A 19,712-nucleotide genomic window follows, 5' to 3' on the forward strand; every position below is an offset into this window, starting at 1 on the left:
TTGCAGTTGGTTGGGGGAGGTGGTCACACCTTGGGGAGGTGGTCATACCTTGTGAAGGTGGCACTGAGCAGACACTTGAAGGTAAAGGAGTCAGCTGCGTGGACATGTGGAGGAAGAGCTTTCCAGGAAGAGGGAGCAGTGAGTGCTAAGACCCTATAAGTATGAGCAAACCCGGAGCACACAGGTAACACTGGCAAGAAGTAGGCCGGTGAGTGGCTGCAGTGGAGGAGTGAGGAAGAGGAGCAGGAGCTGGAGTTAGAAAATTAGCAAGGGGCCAGATTGTATAGGACCTGCTAGGTCTCTGGAAGGATGTTGGCTTTTCTCTGAGTGAAAGCGAGAGCCACTGTGGGGCTTCTGAGTAGAGGAGGGGCACGATTTGACATGCGTTTTAAAAGAAGTGGCTGTTGTGTTAAGAATAGATTCAGAGGGAGATTAGTTAGGAGAATGTGGCAGTGATCTAGGCAAGAGATGGTGGTGCATGGACCAGGGTAGTATCAGTGAAGGTGGGGAGAAGTGGTCTGATTTGGGGTATATTTTAAGGTAGAGCTAATAAGGATTCAGGCAGATGATATAGGGGAGATAAGAGAGAGAGTAGGTAAGAATGACTAAGGTTTTTGGCCTGAGCAACTGGAAAGGAGTTGACACCAATTGAGATGGGGAAGAAGTCCATTGTGGGTAGAGGAGGGTTTTTTTTGGCAGGGCGGGGGCAGGAGGGATTTCAGTTTTGGATATGTTAGGGAGGTTTTTTTGTTTTTGTTTTTAAATTTTTATTTAATTTTATTTATTTTTTGGCTGCGTTGGGTCTTCATTGCTGCACACAGGCTTTCTCTAGTTGCGGCGAGCGGGGGCTACTCTTCGTTGCGGTGCGCAGGCTTCTCGTTGCGGTGGCTTCTTTTGTTGCAGAGCATGGACTCTAGGTGCACGGGCTTCAGTAGTTGTGGCCCGCGGGCTCAGTAGTTGTGGCTCGCGGGCTCTAGAGCACAGGCTCAGTAGTGGTGGCGCACGAGCTTAGTTGCTCCATGGCATGTGAGATCTTCCCCGACCAGGGCTCCGAACCCGTGTCCCCTGCATTGGCAGGCAGATTCTTAACCACTGTGCCACCAGGGAAGTCCAGTGTACTAGGTTTAAGATACCTATTAGATATTCAAGTAGAGAGATCAAATGGGCTGTTGGATATATAAATCTGGAGCTCAGGTGAGAGGTCTGGGCTGTGGGAGTTGTGGGCATATAGATGATATTTTCAGCCATGAGACTGGGTGAAATCTCTCAGGTAGTCATTGTAGACAAAGAAGAGAGAATAGCTCCAAGGATTGCGCTATGGGGTTCTCCAGCGCTAAGAGTTGGGAAGAGAAACTGAGCAGGACAACTAGTGAGGCAGGAAGAAAGCCAAGTGGGTGTGGTGTCCTGAATCCAGGCCGTCCCCTTTTGCACAGTAGTGCGGGACTGTAAACGTGACCATGCAAACAATCTTAGCACCAATGGGAAAATTTACTGCTGTTCTGCAACTTTAAAAAATTTTTGTCAAAACATGAAAAGCTCTGATGGTTATAAATGTATAGGGAAATCAAAAATAGTAAAATTGATTTTTATTTAGTGCACTGTAATTTAAGACATTGGCAACATTGAGAATTAAAAGTGTTTTATTTCTTTATAAAAAGCATATTAAGAGTAGTTGGAACAGTGCTTGCCATCTTGTCATATAACTTATGATACAGAGTGAACGTCTTTTCTGTGCCTCGGCAAATTGTCATATTCCTTTCCAAGTTTGGATCGACTTCCAACATTTTATTATTTTTGCTTTCAGTGTTGCGAAATACATCCTAGAGTTCCTTTAATGAGTGAAATATCTCAGAGTTCTTTTAATGTGAAGTTTTTTGTTTGCTGGCATCTGGGATATCTTCATCCTTTTTTTTCTTTTTTTGGCTACATTGGGTCTTCGTTGTGGTGCGTGGGCTTCTCATTGCAGTGGCTTCTCTTGCTGCAGAGCACAGGCTCTAGGCACACGGGCTTCAGTAGTTGTGGCTCGAGGGCTCTAGAGTGCAGGCTCAGTAGTTGTGGCGCACGGGCTTAGTTGCTCCAAGGCATGTGTCTTCATCCTTTTCGTTACGACCACTTCCCTCATTTATGTCAATAAGCCAGCCTTTGCTAGGGTCCTCTGCCTGCACATCGAGAGTCTCTTAAACCACAGCAGTGTCAGCATTCCCACAGTCAGCTAGTTCTTCTATAACTCCATTGTGTTTGACTTGAATTCTGCTTCTAGCTATCTCTTTTGGTTTCTTTGCCACACTCTCATCTTTGTTGACCAGTTCTCTCTTTCAGTTATCCATTTTTGTAAAATGTCACTTGAGTTTATCCTTTAGAGAAAAGGAGGCAACATAGCTACACACTTTGCTGTCTGTGTGTGACTTGAAAAACATGCCCAGTGATCAGTCACTGACAGACTTTCAAAGAAGTGATATGATTGTCGTTGATCGTGATGCACATCTATTATTTATGTAATGATTCATGGACTGAAAATCTGACAGTCAATTTGCACTTTAGGCAGTTACTCACAGTTACTAACTGAAATTTGAACTGTGTTGTTGAGGGACTGGGTTCTTTAACCAAATGGTGGTAAGTGAAATTCATGCATATCTGAGCCTTGAAAAGCAAGAATTGCCTGCAAATCAAGGAAGACAGTGATTCATTGTATCACATGGGGATTTAGCAATGTGTAGGCGACACTGGGGACCTCAGTGGAGACTGCCATTGGAATAGGAGGGGCGGGAGTGGGCTTAAGAGAATGGGAGGAGAGGAATTCGAGCTTGGAAGTATAGCCCCCTCTTTTGAGGAAGTTGGTGCAAAGGGGAACAGAGAAATGGGGGAGTAGCTGGCCGGCGAAGTGGGGTCAAGAGAAGGTATTGGTGTCTTAGAATAAGATAAAGAGAAATTCAAGTTCTGGGTTAAGAAATCCATGGCTATCCTTGTTTTGATCCTCACTTTACCCCTCTTCTCTTGTGATGGGTCAGAGAGGTGAATGAGAGAAGATGCTTGAAGGTGATATGAATACAAGGGTCATGCTCTAAGGAAGTACAAATCCTGTATTTGAGTAATCATTGCTAAGAATAATGAAAAGGGATCCTGAGTACTTGTCAGGCCTGAGAACTTTTTATATCAAGTGTTAGTTACAGGATGATGAAATTTGGAGTTAGCCATCTTCTTTCTCTGAGCTAGAAGATTAAAACAGTGCACAAGTGATTGGAGTATTGACTTCATCTGAAGTTCTTTTCGGGCTTGGGTCTTCATTGCTGTACACTGAACTCAGCCTAACAGATAACGGATTGCCCATAAGCCCACTCCTCTGCACAAACCCTCCCTGTGTGAAGAGCGTGAACACCCGCGTGTTCGCGTATCTTGTCCTTGTTCGGTTGACTTGCCCATCTGTGCTCTTCAGCTTCAAGAGGACCCTCCTCCCCTGCTCGATGACCCTTTTCATCCTCTCTTTTTCACTTCCAGCAATTTTTCCCATATAGGCATTTCCAGATATTCTCACTTTCTTTTCCATTTTCTTTAAGCCCCAAGCGCCTCCATATTCACTTTGCAGATGGTCTCAGTCAGACCCAGTGATCCAGTGTGAGCTGCTTCTGTTTTCCTACTCTTCACCTTAGAGTGTTTCTTTACTTATCTCTTTACCTTCTTGTCACAGCTAACTAGCTCCCATTTCTCCAAATTTAGTTCTTTTGTGTCTGTCACCGCCTCCTCTCTGACTGCTCTCGTATCCAGACACTCTTCAGAAGTTGTTTCCTTGAGGTTACTGATTGTTTTCAAATCTAATGATCTCTTGTCATTTATTCATTAATTCAGTGATATTGGCGCCTGCACCACATGCCGGACTTTAATAAACATTTAGGCAGCCAGGTGAGGGAATAGGAGCTCATTGTCTAGGGCAGAGGTTGGCAGACTTTTTTGGAAAGAGTAGTAAATAATTTAGGTTTGTAGGCCATACCAGAATCTCTGTTGTAACTATGCAGCTGTGCCCCCGTGGGGTGAAAGCAGCCATAGACAATGTGTAAATGAGTAGGTGTAGCTGTATTTTGATTAAACTTTATTTAGAAAAACAGGCTGCCCGCTGGCTTTGGCCTCTGGGCCAACCCCCTGGTCTAGTGTTGAGCCTTATTGATCTACATATAATGTAAATTACTCTTTACCACACCCTTTTTGAAACCTTATCTTTTGAGTTCTAGAAAGTCAGAGTCTCTGATACTCCTCCTACTTCCCTGGAAGCTTGTTCTTTGTATCTTTTTCCTATTTCTGTCTGCTAGGTTGGTGTTTCTCAGGGTTCTGGTTTTGGTCCTCCTGTTCTCTTGCTCTGAACTCTGGACGATCTCATCACATCGCAGAGTGTCTGAATAAGTCGCTCTCCATCCTGACGTTCTCCTGATTCTGCTCCCAGGTTCCTGTCTGCCTGCTCGATGGGTCTCCGTGCAGCTGAGCCACCAGCACCTCACACTTCGTGCAGCTAAAAATGAGACCACTGTTGTCTTCACCTTCCTGGCACACCTGCTGTTCCCTCGTCCTTCTTCCTTCTTTCTGTTCATCCGTCTCATCAAGTGGCGATGACAGTGAGTTGTGCTCATGTGTGTAAAGCACCAGTCTGGTGTTGGGCACACAGGAGGCAAGCAGTGAATGTCGGCTCCCCTCTTTCTCTTGGTCACCTCAGGGCTCCATTTACCTTGATTTGAAACCTCCTCTTCTATTCTGCACCATATTCAGTATGCTGCTAAGTTCCTTTATTTTATTCTGCAATATCTCTCACCTCTGACTTCTTTTCATTCTCATCACCATTTCCTAATTTAAAGCACTCAGTCAGTTTGGAATTGCATTTATCTGAACTTAACAACAGCAGCACTAACAACAGAAACAAATTTATATTAGCTTAACCCAGTGGAGTTTTATGTTTTCTTATGGAACACGATGTCTGGAGGTCAGTGGTCCAGAGCTTTCCCAGCCCAACAGAGACCTGACTTCTCTCTCTCCTCAGATATTCTGAGCAAGTAGCTTTTGTCCTCATGCTTTTCTCTCTGTGGTTACAAGTGAGTGTTCCATCTCCAGCATTGCATCTATATTCCAGGCAGGAAGAGGGGAAGGACAAAGGGGTAAGAGACTGAAAAGCCAATCTTGCCATGTCTTTCCTGTTTTTAAAGGGCTTATCCAGAAGCACCACTTAGCAACTTCTCCTTACATCTCATTGTCTGGGCTGTATCACTCGGCCGCTCCTGATTGCTGCTCCAAACAAAGTGAGGGCTCTGTTAGGAAAAAGGAGGGGGTGAATATTGGGCAGGTACCCACCAGTGTTTGCCGAGGCGCCCACAGTGCCTCCAGACTCATCTGCCCACCTCCACTCTCTTCCTTAATCCATTGCACACAGTGGCCAGACCAGTCATTCTGGAACTTGGCTCCAAATTCATCATACTACTTCTCCTCTGCTAATTTTATTGAGATATAATTGACAAAACCGTATATATTTAAAGTGTACAATGTGATGATTTGATATACATATACATTGTGAAGTGATTATCACAGTCAAGTCAGTTAACACATCCACCATCTCACACAGTTACCGTTTATTCTTGTGGGTGAGTGGCGGGAATGCTTAAAATCTACTCTCAGCAAATTTCAGGTATACAGTACTATATGGTCACCATGCTGTGCCTTAGGTCCCCAGAACTTATTCACCTCATAACTGAGTTTGTACCCTTTGACCAACATCTCCTTTTTCCCCCTACTCTCCAGCCCCTGGCAATCACCCTTCTACTCTCTGTTTTTATGAGTTCAGCATTTTTTAATATGTCTAAAATCACTAGTCATAATGTCCTTCAGGTTCATTTATGTTGTTGCAAGTAGCAAGACTTCTTTTTTAAATCCATTCATCTCTCAAGGGACAGTTTGGTTGTTTCCATATCTTGGCTATTGTGAATCATGCTACAAAGAACATGAGAGTGCAGATGTCTCTTTGGGATACTAATTTTTTTTCCTTCATATATATATACACACCCAGAAGTGGGATTGCTGGAGTATATGGTAGCTCTATTTTTAATTGTTTGAGGAACCTCTTTACTGTTTTCCATAGTGGCTGCACCAATTCCCACCACTGTTGGGAATTGCTATCCTAACAGGTATGAGGTTAATAGCTATCCTAACAGGTGTGAGGTGATACCTCATTGTAGTTTTGATTTCCATTTCTCTGATGATTAGTGATGTTGAGCATCTTTTCGTGTACCTATTGTCCATTTGTATGTCCTCTTTGGAAAAATGTCTATTCAGTTCTGCCCATTTTTTAATCGAATTGTTTGGGTTTTTTGCTACATGTGAATTCATGTGAATTCACATGTAGCAAAACTTGAATTCACATGAATTCATGTGAATTCATGTGAATACATGTGAATTCCTTATATATTTTAGATCTTAACGCCTTATCACATATATGGTTTGTGCTATGGTTTGAATGTTTGTGTCCCCCCAAAATTCATGTTGATGTCCTGATGTGATGCTATTAAGAGGTGGAGCCTTTGGGAGGTAATTAGTGGCTTTATAAAGAAGGCCTCAGAAGCTGGCTAGCCCCCTTCCACCATTCAAGGACACAGTGAGAAAGCACTGGCCATGAATCAGGAAGAGAGCCCTCACTAGCCACCACATGGAATCTGTGGCACCATGATCTTGGACTTCTAGCCTCCAGAACTGTGATAAATACATTTCTGTTGTTTATAAGCGACAACAAAGACTACTAGAGACTACAAAGACTACTAGAGACTACAGTCTCTAGTTTTTTGTTATAGCAGCCCGAATGGATGAAGACAGTTTGCAAATATTTTCTCCCACTCTGTTGATTATTTTGTTTTGTCGATTATTTCCTTTTCCATGCAGAAGCTTTTTAGTTTGATGTAGTCCTACTTGTTTATTTTTGTTTTTTGTTGCCTGTGCTTTTTGGTGTCATATCCAAAAAATCATTGTCAAGAATAGTGTCAAGGACCTTTTTTCCTATGTTTTCTTCTAGGAGTTTTACAGTTTCGGGTCTTATGTTTAGGTCTTCAGTGCATTTTGAGTTAATTTTTTTGAGTTGTATAAAATAGGGATGCAGTTTCATTCTTTCTTTTTTTTTAAATAGATCTTTATTGGAGTATGATTGCTTCACAATACTGTGTTAGTTTCTGTTGTACAACAAAGTTAATCAGCCATATGCATACATATATCCCCGTATCCCCTCCCTCTTGAGCCTCTGTTCCACCCCTCTAGGTCGTCACAAAGCACCAAGCTGATCTCCCTGTGCTATGCTGCTGCTTCCCACTAGCTAACTGTTGTATGTCGATGCTACTCTCACTTCTCCCCAGCTTCCCCCTCCCCACCCCTGCCATGTCCTCAAGTCCATTTTCTATGTCTGCGTCTTTATTCCTGCCCTGCCACTAGGTTCATCAGTACCATTTTTTTTTTAGATTGCATATCTATGCATTAGTACACAGTATATGTTTTTCTCTTTCTGACTTACTTCACTCTGTATGACAGACTCTAGGTCCATCCACCTGACTACAGATAACTCAATTTCGTTTCTTTTTATGGCTGAGTAATATTCCATTGTATGTATGTGCCACATCTTCTTTATCCATTCATCTGTCGATGGACATTTAGGTTGCTTCCATATCCTGGCTGTTGTAAACAGTGCTTCAATGAACATTGTGGTACGTATGTCTCTTTTTGAATTATGGTTTTCTCAGGGCATATGCCCAGTAGTGGGATTGCTGGGTCATATGGTAGCTCTACTTTAGTTTTTTAAGAAACCTCTGTACTGTTCTCCATAGTGGTTGTATCAATTTACATTCCTGCCAGCAGTGCAGGAGGGTTCCCTTTTCACCACACCCTTTCCAGCATTTATTGTTTCTAGATTTTTTGATAATGGCCATTCTGACCGGTGTGAGGTGATACCTCATTGTAGTTTCGATTTGCATTTCTCTAATAATTAGTGATGTTGAGCATCTTTTCATGTGCCTCTTGGCCATCTGTATATCTTCTTTGGTGAAATGTCTATTTGGGTCTTCTACCCATTTTTTTAATTGGATTGTTTGTTTTTTTGATATTGAGCTCCATGAGCTGTTTGTATATTTTAGAGATTAATCCTTTGTCCATTGTTTCATTTGCAAATATTTTCTCCCATTCTGAGGGTTGTCTTTTTGTCTTGTTTATGTTTTCCTTTGCTGTGCAAAAGCTTTTGTTTCATTAGGTCCCATTTGTTTATTTTTGTTTTTATTTTCATTACTATAGGAGGTGGGTCAAAAAAGATCTTGCTGTGGTTTATGTCAGAGTGTTTTTCCTATGTTTTCCTCTAAGTTTTATAGTGTCTGGTCTTACATTTAGGTCTTTAATCCATTTTGAGTTTATTTTTGTGTATGGTGTTAGGGAGTGTTCTAATTTCATTCTTTTACATGTAGCTGTCCAGTTTTCCCAGCACCACTTACTGAAGAGGCTTTCTTTTCTCCATTGTATGTTCTTGCCTCCTTTGTTGTAAATTAGGTGACCATATGTGCGTGGGTCTATCTCTGGGCTTTCTATCCCGTACCATTGATGTATATTTCTCTTTTTGTGCCAGTACCATACTGTCTTGATTACTGTAGCTTTGTAGTATAGTCAGAAGTCGGGGAGCCTGATTCCTCCAGCTCCGTTTTTCTTTCTCAAGATTGCTTTGGCTATTCGGGGTCTTTTGTGTCTCCATACGAATTGTAAAATTTTTTGTTCTAATTCTGTGAAGAATGCCATTGGTAGTTTGATAGGGATTGCATTGAATCTGTAGATTGCTTTGGGTAGTATGGTCATTTTCACAATATTGATTCTTCCAATCCAAGAACATGGTATATTTCTCCATCTGTTTCTGTCATCTTTGGTTTCTTTCATTAGTGTTTTATAGTTTTCTGAGTACAAGTCTTTCGCCTCTTTAGGTAGGTTTATTCCTAGGTATTTTATTCTTTTTGTTGTGATGGTAAATGGGATTGTCTCCTTAATTTCTCTTTCTGATTTTTCATTGTTAGTGTATAGGAATGCCAGAGATTTCTGTGCGTTAATTTTGTATCCTGCAACCTTACCAAGTTCATTGATTAGTTCTAGTAGTTTTCTGGTGGTATCTTTAGGATTTTCTATGTATCATGTCATCTGCAAACAGTGACAGTTTTACTTCTTTTCCAATATGTATTCCTTTTATTTCTTTTTCTTCTCTGATTGCCGTGGCTAGGGCTTCCAAAACTGTCTTGAATAATAGTGGCGAGAGTGGACATCCTTGTCTTGTTCCTGATCTTAGTGGAAATGCTTTCAGTTTTTCACCATTGAGTATGATGTTTGCTGTGGGTTTGTCATATATGGCCTTTATTATGTTGAGGTAGGTTCCCTCTATGCCCATTTTCTGGAGAGTTTTTAATCATAAATGGGTGTTGAATTTTGTCAAAAGCTTTTTCTGCATCTATTGAGATGATCATATGGTTTTTATTCCTTAATTTGTTAATATGGTGTATCACATTGATTGGCTTATGTATATTGAAGAATCCTTGCATCCCTGGGATAAATCCCACTTGATCATGGTGTATGATCCTTTAAATATGTTGTTGGATTCTGTTTGCTAGTATTTTGTTCAGGATTTTTGCATCTATGTTCATCAGTGATATTGGTCTATAATATTCTTTTTTTGTGATATCTTTTTCTGGTTTTGGTATCAGGGTGATGGTGGCTTCGTAGAATGAATTTGGGAGTGTTCCTCCCTCTGCAGTTTTTTTGGAAGAGTTTGAGAAGGATCAGTGTTAGCTCTTCTCTAAATGTTTGATAGAATTCACCTGTGAAGCCATCTGGTCCTGGACTTTTGTTTATTGGAAGATTTTTAATTACAGTTTCAATTTCATTACTTGTGATAGGTCTGTTTATATTTTCTAATTCTTCCTGGTTCAGTCTTGGAAAATTGTACCTTTCCAAGAATTTGTCCATTTCTTCGTGGTTGTCCATTTTATTGGCATATAGTTGTTTGTAGTAGTCTCTTATAATCCTTTGTATTTCTGCAGTCTCAGTTGTGATTTCTCCTTTTTCATTTCTAATTTTATTGATTTGTGTCCTCTCCCTTTTTTTCTTGATGAGTCTGGCTAAGGGTTTAACAATTTTGTTTATCTTCTCAAAGAACCAGCTTTTAGTTTTATTGATCTTTGCTATTGTTTTCTTCATTTCTATTTTATTTATTTCTGCTCTAATCTTTATGATTTCTTTCCTTCTGCTGACTTTGGGTTTTCTTTGTTCTTCTTTCTGTAGTTGCTTTAGTGTAGGGTTAGATTGTTTATTTGAGATTTTTCTTGTTTCTTGAGGTGAGATTGAATTGCTGTAAACTTCCCTCTTAGAACTGCTTTTGCTGCGTCCCATAGGTTTTGGGTTGTCGTGTTTTCGTTGTCATTTGTTTCTGTATATTTTTTTATTTCTTCTTTGATTTCTTCAGTGATCTCTTGGTTATTTAGTAGTGCACTGTTTAGCCTCCATGTATTTGTGTTTTTACAGTTTTTTTTCCTGTAATTGATTTCCAGTCTCATAGTGTTGTGGTCAGAAAAGATGCTTGATATGATTTCAATTTTCTTAAATTTTCTGAGGCTTGATTTGTGACCCAAGATGTGATCTATCCTGGAGAATCTTCTGTGTGCACTTGAAAAGAAAGTGTATTCTGCTACTTTTCAGGTGGAATGTTCTTATAAATATCAATTAAACCTGTCTGGTCTGTTGTGTCATTTAAAGCTTGTGTTTCCTTATTTATTTTGTTTGGATGATCTGTCCTTTGGTGTGAGTGGGGTGTTAAAGTCCCCTACTATTATTGTGTTACTGTCGATTTCCCCTTTCATGGTTGTTAGCATTTGCCTTAGGTATTGGGGTGTTCCTATGTTGGGTGCATAAACATTTACAATTGTTATATCTTCTACTTGGATTGATCCCTTGATCATTATGTACTGTCCTTTATCTTTTGTAACAGTCTTTATTTTAAAGTCTATTTTATCTGATACGAGTATTGCTACTCCAGCTTTCTGTTGATTTCTATTTTCATGGAGTATCTTTTTCTGTCCCTTCACTTTCAGTCTGTATGTGTCCCTAGGTCTGAAGTGGGTCTCTTGTAGACAGCATATATATGGGCCTGTTTTTGTATCCATTCAGCCAGTCTGTGTCTTTTGGTTGGGGCATTTAATCCATTTACATTCAAGGTTATTATGTTCCTATGACCATTTTCTTAATTGTTTTTGGTTTGTTTTTGTGGGTCTTTTTCTTCTCTGTGTTTCCTGCCTAGAGAAGTTTCTTTAGCATTTGTTGTAAAGCTGATTTGGTAGTGCTGAATTCTCTTAGCTTTTGTGTGTCTGAAAAACTTTTGATTTTTCCGTCGAATCTGAATGAGACCCTTGCTGGGTAGAGTAATCTTGGTTATAGGTTTTTGTCTTTCATCACTTTAAGTATATCCTGCCACTCCCTTCTGGCCTGCAGAGTTTCTGCTGAAAAATCAGCTGATAACCTTATGGGGATTCCTTTGTATGTTATTTTTTGTTTTTCCCTTGCCGCTTTTAATATTTTTTCTTTGAATTTAATTTTTGTTAGTTTGATTAATATGTGTCTTGGTGTGTTTCTCCTACGGTTTATCCTGTATGGGACTCTCTGTGCTTCCTGGATTTGGGTGACTATTTCCTTTCCCATGTTAGGGAAGGTTTCAACTATAATCTCTTCAAATATTTTCTCAGACACTTTCTTTTTCTCCTCTTCTTCTGGGACCCCTATAATTTGAATGTTGGTGCATTTAGTGTTGTCCCAGAGGTCTCTGAGATTGTCTTCAATTCTTTCCATTCTTTTTTCTTTATTCTGCTCCTCAGCAGTTATTTCCACCATTTTGTCTTCCAGCTCACTTATTCGTTCTTCTGCCTCAATTATTCTGTTATTGATTCCTTCTAGTGTAGTTTTCATTTCAGTTATTGTGTTGTTCATCTGTTTGTTTCTTCTTTAGTTCTTCTAGATCTTTGTTAAACATTTTTTGTATTTTCTCAATCCGTGCCTCCATTCTATTTCCGAGATTCTAGATCACGTTTACTATCATTACTCTGAATTCTTTTTCAGGTAGATTGCCTATTTCCTCTTCATTTATTTGGTCTTGTAGGTTTTTACCTTGCTCCTTCATCTGTGACGTATTTTTTTTGTCATCTCTTTTTTTTTTTTTGGTGAGTGGGATTGTGTTCCTGTCTTACTGGTTGTTTGGCCTGAGGCTTCCAACACTGGAGTTTGCAGGCTGTTGGGTAGAGCTGGGTCTTGATGCCAAGATGAGGACCTCGAGGAGACCTCACTCCGATGAGTATTCCCTGGGGTCTGAGGTTCTCTGTTAGTCCAGTGGTTCGGACTCAGAGCTCCCACCACAGGAGCTTCGGCCTGACCCCCGGCTCGTGATCCAAGATCCCACAAGCTGCGCGGGGTGGCAAACAAAAGAAAGGAGAGCAATAACAAAGTAAAAAATATAATTAGACTAGGAAACTAACAGATATGTTAGAAAGAATATAAAAATAAAAATATAGATGAAACGACAACCAGAAGGTAAAACAGAACCACAATAGTAAAAAAGAGGAGGAGAAAAATAAAAATTAAAAAAAAAAGGTGGAAAAGGCCTTGGCTGTGGAGGGTGGGGCCTAAGCAGGGGTGGGGTTTGGGTGGTGGGCAGGGCCTATGCTTAGGACCCACAGGGCTGGAAAACATCCTGGAGGCTGTTGGGGGTGGGGCTTAGGCTCAACAGAGGGGGCCCAGGCGTCCCTCCTGCCTCCGGTCTCAGAGGGCAGGGGACCCCACCTGGGAGCCCAGCAGGCTTCCTGGGCTCGAGTGGGTGGGGCAGACACCCGCCGGTCCTGGAGGGCGCCTCCCACCTGCCTCTCCTGTTCTCCCCCTACACCCCCGGGGCCACCTCGGCCTGCAGTGGTCCTCTGAGGGCGTAGGACCTGGCCTGAGAGTCATGCAGACTTCCCTGGCCAATTGGGCAGGTGAAATGCTGGGCGCGCTCCCCCCGATCCGAGCCCCGAGGGTCCCTCCAGGCGTGGGAACCCCTCCCCCTTCTCAGCCGCCCCTCAGGGGCTCTGGTCCTGTCTGGCCTCCACTTCTCCCCACTCAGTACCCTGATGTCCTACCAGTTCGCTTGGGGGTTCTTCTGTCTCCTTGGGCGTCGAGGCCCCCCACCAGCGTCCAGCAGCCACCCTAGTTGTGGGGAGACGGGAACTCTGTGTCTTCCCACACCGCCATCTTGACTCCGCCCCCAGTTTCATTCTTTTGCATGTGGATATCCAGTTTTCCCAGCACCATTTACTGAAGACTATCCTTTCTCCATTGTGTATTCTTGGCACCCTTGTTAAAGATTAGTTGACCATATATGTGTGGGCGTATTTCTGGGCTCTCTGTTCTATTCCATTGGTCTATGTGTCTGTTTTTATAGCAGTTCCATACTGATTTGATTACTATAGCTTTGTAATACAGTTGGAAATCAGGACGTGTGATGCCTCCAGCTTTGTTCTTCTTTCTCAATATTGCTTTGGCTATTTGGGTTTTTATTTTGTTTTTTGTAATTCCATACAGATTTTAGGATTTTTTTTCTATTTCTGTGAAAAATGCCATTGGAATTTTGGTGGGGATTGCATTGAATCTATAGATGGCTTTGCATAGTATGAACATTTTAACAGTGTTAATTCTTCCAATTCAAGAACACAAAATATCTTTCCATTTGCCTTCTTCAGTTTCTTTGATCAATGTCTTAACAGTTTTCAGTGTATAGGCCTTTCACCTCCTTGGTTAAATTTATTGCTAAGTAATTTTTAAAAAGCTATTGTAAATGAAATTGTTTTCTTAATTTTTCTTTTGATAGTTCATTGTTAGTATATAGAAAAACAACTAATATTTTAATAAATTTTATTTATTTTATTTTTGTCTGCATTGGGTCTTCGTTGCTGTGCACAGGCTTTCTCTAGTTGCAGCAAGTGGGGGCTACTCTGTTGCGGTGCACGGGCTTCTCATTGCAGTGGCTTCTTCTGTTGCAGAGCACGGGCTCTAGTTGCACGGGCTCCAGTAGTTGTGGCACACAGGCTCAGTAGTTGTGGCTCACGGGCTGTAGAGTGCAGGCTCAGTAGTTGTGGCGCACAGGCTTTGTTGCTCTGTGGCATGTGGGATCCTCCCGGACCAGGGCTCGAACCCGTGTCCCCTGCACTGGCAGGTGGATTCTTAACCACTGCGCCACCAGGGAAGTTCAAAAGCAACTAATTTTTGTATGTTGGTTTTGTATACTAAATTTGTTGATTACTTCTAACAGTTTTTTGGTACAGTCTTTAGCATCTTCTGAAGACTAATATATGGTATTAAGATCACGTCATCTGGAAACAGAAACAGTTTTACTTCCTCCTTTCCTATTTGGATGCCTTTCACTTCTTTTTCTTGCCTAATTTCTCTGGCTAGGTCTGTGTTGAATAGAAGTGGCAAGAGTAGGCATCTTTGTCTTGTTCCTGATCTTACAGAGTGGGCATCATTGTCTTGTTCACTACTGGGTATGATGTTAGCTGTGGGCTTGTCATGTGTGGCCTTTATAATGTTGAGGTACATTCCTTCTATACCTAATTTGTTGAGAGTTTTCATCATGAAAGGATGTTGAATTTTGTCAAATGCTTTTTCTGTATTTATTGAGATGATCATATGACTTTTATTCTTCATTCCGTTAATGTGGTGTATTGATTTGTGTATGTTGAATCATCCTTGCATAGTAAGGATAAATCCCACTTGATCATGATGTACGATCCTTTTAATGTGCTGTTGAATTCAGTATGCTAGTGTTTTGTTGAGGACTTTTGTGTTCACCAGGGGTATTGGTCTGTAATTTTCTTCTTGTAGTGTCCTTGTTTGGCGTTGATGTCAAAGTAATGCTGGCCTTGTAGTATGAATTCAGGAGTGTTTCCTCCTCTTCAGTTTTTTGGAGGAGTTTGAGAAGGATTGGTATTAATTCTTCTTTAAATGTTTGGTACAATTCACCATGAAACCATCTGGTCCTGGGGTTTTCTTTTTTGGGAGATTTTTGACTACGGATTAAATCTCCTTACTTGTTATTGGTCTGTTCAGATTTTCTATTTCTTCATGATTCAGGCTTGGTAGGTTGTATGTTTCCAGGAATTTATCCATTTCTTCCAGGTTATCCAATCTGTTGATGTGTAATTGTTCATAGAAGTCTCTTCCAATCCTTTGTATTTCTGTGGTATTAGTTGTAATGTCTCCTCTCATTTCTGATTTTAAGTCTTTTCTCTTTTTTTTAAAATTGGTCAAGCTAAAAGTTTGTCAGCTTTGTTTATCTTTTTTTAAAAAACAGCTCTTAGTTTCACTGATCTTTTCTATAATTTTTCTAGTCTCTCTTTCCTTTATTTCTGCTCTGATCTTTATTATTTCCTTTCTTCCGCTAACTTCAGGCTTAGTTTTTTTCTTTTTCTAGTTCCTTGAGGTATAAACTAGATTGTTTATTTGAGATCTTTCTTTTTCCTATTATTTATTTATTTTGCCTGCACCATGCAGCTTGCAGGATCTTCGTTCCCCCACCAGGGATTGAACCCAGGCCACAGCAGTGAAAGCACCGAGTCCTAACCACTGGTCTGCCAGGGAGCTCCCTCTTTTTTTCTTAATGTAGGCATTTATTACTGTAAACTTCCCTCTTAGAACTGCTTTTGATGCATCCCATAAATTTTGGTGTGTAGTACAGGGGACCCTTGAACAACACAGGTTTGAACTGTGTCATCTACTTATATGCACATTTTTTCAGTAAATTTGTATTATACTACTACACAATCCTTAATGCGTTGAATCTGCAGATACAGTCAGCCCTCCAAATATGTGGTGGTTCCGTAAGTTATACGCAGATTTTTGACTGTGCGAAGGGTTGATGCCACTAAACCCTGCTTTGTTCAAGGGTCAACTGTATTTCCATTTTTGCTTCTAGATATTTTATTTCCCTTTTGATCCTCTTTGATTTCTTCATCATACTACTATTTTTAAAAATATTTATTTATTTATTTATTTGGCTGCATCAGGTCTTCGTTGCCCCGCGGCATGTGGGATCTTAGTTCCCCGACCAGGGATCGAACCTGCATCCCCTGCATTGAAAGGCGGATTCTTAACCACTGGACCACCAGGGAAGTCCCCATCATACTACTTTTAAGTCTGTTTCTAAAACATTTATTTTTAGATGCTGTAACATAGATGATGACAATCATGTGACTCCCACAAACACCAGACTTGGGGGTGGTAGTGGTGGTAGATTTGGCTCTTTGCAGGGATTTAATAGACGGCAGCAAGGGAGGCTGAGCCTAGTCGGGGTTCCTGACATGAGCTCAGCCATCTGCCAGCCCCTGCAGGCAAGTGTTCAGTTATTGATCAGCTCAGCATCAGAGCTGTTTGTCATCAGATGCTTCCCCGACTTCACCAAGTGAGAACTTTGGTCGCTGAGGTAAGACCATTCGAGAATAAACACCACATCCATCCATCTCCTCTCTCCATAGCCAGCAAACGGAAGAGGATCCAGGCGTGCAGGAACTGGAGGCCCTGATAGACACGATCCAGAAGCAAGGGAAAGATCGCCTGTGCAGGGACAACATCCGCAAGATGTTTCAAATTTATGACAAAGAAGCTTCAGGACATGTGGACAGGGAGACGTTCTTTAAAATCTGTGACTCTTTTCACCTCCCAGTTGACGATTCCTTGGTTAAGGAGGTGAGTAGGAGTTCCTCTTGGGGGTTGATTGCAGAGGCTGGGCACCGCTCACTCGTTCCCAAAGGCAGTTGCATTTGTATTTCGTTTTAACTGGGGAAGACTTGGGGTGTTCACATCAGATCTGCTGTTTGGTCCTGATTATGGCATTTGCCCTCGGCTCTAGCATCGGCATCCTTTCCTAACTGCTGCTGTAGGGCATCTCTTTAAGTGGGCAGGGGCCAGACAGCACAGAGCGGCCAGTGAGCCATGTCAGGGCTAAAGGAGGGTGGCTGCCAAGGGCAGATTGAAAAGCTGGACTGAGCAGGATGGTGGGAGCCTTTGACACCTTCACAGCCTACGTTAGCCCATCAGTAGGGCTGGCGTGGGAGAGGGCGTGACTGCTGCCCTGGACGGCAGCATCCGCCAGTAGGGGTCCATGGTCAGCTGCCAGTGGAGGGATGACACGGACGATCTCCTCCGAGAGTTTCCATGAGGGAGCTGAAGAGGGCATTTCATACCTCTTTTTCATTATAAACCCCTTTGACCAGGGTTCCCCTAGAAGTCGGGACAAACTTTCTCCCACAGTTGCCAACGATGGTGGCTAATGTTATTGAGACATTCTCACTGATTAAGAACATTGTGATGCTGTAGTCCTTCTTAATGATACGTTAGCAAAAATGTTTGGAAGTTAGGACTCATTTAGGGAAGCCTTCTGTTTGGGGCCAGTGTAACTAGGTTGGAGACGAGGGTTTTTCAGACGGGAACATTAGCAAGGAGTGAGGGAAGCAGTTCAAGTGGGCCAAACGCCCATCTAGCTTCCCAAGTCTCAGGCTGACAGCACACCCAGCCTTCGATTTCTAAGTCATTTGTGCTATCTGTGACCTGACCTGGGAGAGAGGAGCTGCAGTCAGGGGAGGTGGGACAGGGAAAGCATGGGCGGGATGGATTTGCACACATCCTTAAAGTAGCCACGGCAGATCAGTGTGCTTACTGCCACTCACAGGTGTTTCAGGGGACTTGGTTTGAGCAGTGACATGACTAGATTTTTCTGTTAGGCTGTGATAGCAGCAACCTGCTATTCTAAGTCTTACTCTGTGCCGACTGGATGGACAAAGTCTTGTAATCGAATATAAGAACAAAAATGCTTTGGAAATGACAGTGCTCTTATAAACGTTAAACCTGAAACCTTGGGCAGGCCATTTACTCCATCTGAGCTTTGATTTCGTGAAGATGGGGATACTCTGACCTACCTACCCGGTTTACAGGATCATTTCAGAATCAGCCGAGGATATAAAAAGCCTAAGCTGGTTTACAAAGGCAGGGGACAGGCACTAAAGAGCGCTCTGTAGCTGAGCTGAAAGCAGCCCATCTGTCTCTCACGGGCTCCCCTTCTCTCTCCCGCAGCTCATCAGGATGTGCTCTCACGGAGAAGACAAGATTGACTACTATAACTTTGTCCGTGCTTTCTCCAACTGACCTGCTGAGGACAGAACGCAGCACAGTATTTTGAGGTTGGGCCTACGTATACCTGTACTCTTCATAGAGGCATTTACAGAGCTCTTGAAATTATATTTCCTTTTTGGTTCTTTTACCGCTGAAGTCTAAATTAAATTGGATCTTGTAGGAGCTAAGGTTGGTGCCTTATTTAGGGAGGGGAGATAGGGGTGTTGTGATGGTTAATTTTATGTGTCAACTTGACTAGACATGGGGTGCCTGGACATTTCTGGGTGTGTCTGTGAGGCCATTTCTGGATGAGGTTAATATTTGAGTTGATGGATGGAGTAAAGCAGTTGGCCCTCTCCAATGTGGGTGGGCCCCACCCATTCCATTAAACGCTTGAATAGAACAAAAAGGCTGACCTTTCCCTGATGAGAGAGAATTCCTCCGGCCTGCTTTGACATCGGCTTTTTCCTGCTTTTGGACTCAAACTGAGACGTCGGCTCTTCTGGGGCTCCAGCCCGCTGGCTTCAGACAGGAACTACTCCATCAGCCCTCAGAGGCCTCCAGGTCGCTGACTGCAGACGCTGGAGCTTGTCAGCTTCCTCGGTTATGGGAGCCAATTCCTTAATCGTCAGTCCCTTTCTCTCTATATATACAGCCTATCGGTTCTGCTTCTCTGGAGAAAGAACCCTGACTAATGCAGGTGTAGAATGACTAAGAGCAGGAGGAGGATGCATACAGTTTGCTCAGAGAGACGTCAGCTCGGGTGTGGTGTTGCAGACAGTGCCGCCCGCCCCGCCCCGGCAGGGAAGGGAAGTAGACACCATGTTTTTCAATTGCAGTTCTAGGCCCATTAGTAGACCTGCATTTTATTTCATTTTATTATTTATTTATTTATTTATTTAAATTTATTTTTGGCTGTGTTGGGTCTTAGTTGCTGCGCGCGGGCTTTCTTTAGTTGTGACGAGCGGGGGCTACTCTTCGTTGCAGTGCGCGAGCTTCTCACTGCCGTGGCTTCTCTTGTTGCGGAGCACGGGCTCTGGGCGCATAGTTGTGGCTCACAGGCTCTAGAGCGTAGGCTCAGTAGTTGTGGCGCACAGGCTTAGTTGCTCTGCGGCATGTGGGATCTTCCTGGACCAGGGCTCGAACCCGTGTCCCCTGCATTGGCAGGCAGACACTGTGATAATAGGACATATCACAGTGTGGTACACTGATTTGTTTCATGAAACTTTTGTTTCAAATGAGTGTGTATTTACTGGGTCATGATGTAAAACATTTCTTGATGTGGGCTGTAGTTAAAAAAAAAAAAAAAATTTAGAAAAACTGCTTCTAGAGAGCCTGGCCTCAAGATAGGCAGAAAAGACTAGTAGCAGCTACTGGTTATCGACTGAGCTCTGATGGACTTTTCAGAAGCAGGGCTGCTCCTTAGTTGAAGCCAGCCACCAACTTCACCTTTATAAATGCTGTCTCTGATTCCTTCCTACCTGTACTCCGTCTACACCACCAGGGGC

General features: G+C 42.3%; 1 protein-coding gene across 4 annotated transcripts in view; it reads left to right on the top strand.

Moving 5' to 3' along the window:
- EFHC1 (EF-hand domain containing 1) overlaps nucleotides 1-18,392 on the top strand; it is a 59,853-nt gene extending 41,461 nt beyond the window's left edge. For 3 of the 4 annotated variants that reach the window (XM_082346251.1, XM_082346254.1, XM_082346253.1), the window contains 3 exons: nucleotides 16,104-16,209; nucleotides 16,576-16,782; nucleotides 18,166-18,392. In XM_082346251.1, the coding sequence (XP_082202377.1) occupies nucleotides 16,104-16,209; nucleotides 16,576-16,782; nucleotides 18,166-18,237 (385 nt within the window). In that variant the 3' untranslated portion in view covers nucleotides 18,238-18,392. Of the gene's footprint in view, nucleotides 1-16,103; nucleotides 16,210-16,571; nucleotides 16,783-18,165 lie in introns of all 4 variants that reach the window. The other variant, XM_082346252.1, reaches the window with a different exon arrangement.
- The last annotated feature ends 1,320 nt before the right edge of the window (nucleotides 18,393-19,712 follow it).

This window comes from Balaenoptera borealis (assembly GCF_965194805.1).
Source record: "Balaenoptera borealis genome assembly, chromosome: 12".
NCBI lineage: Eukaryota > Metazoa > Chordata > Mammalia > Artiodactyla > Balaenopteridae > Balaenoptera > Balaenoptera borealis.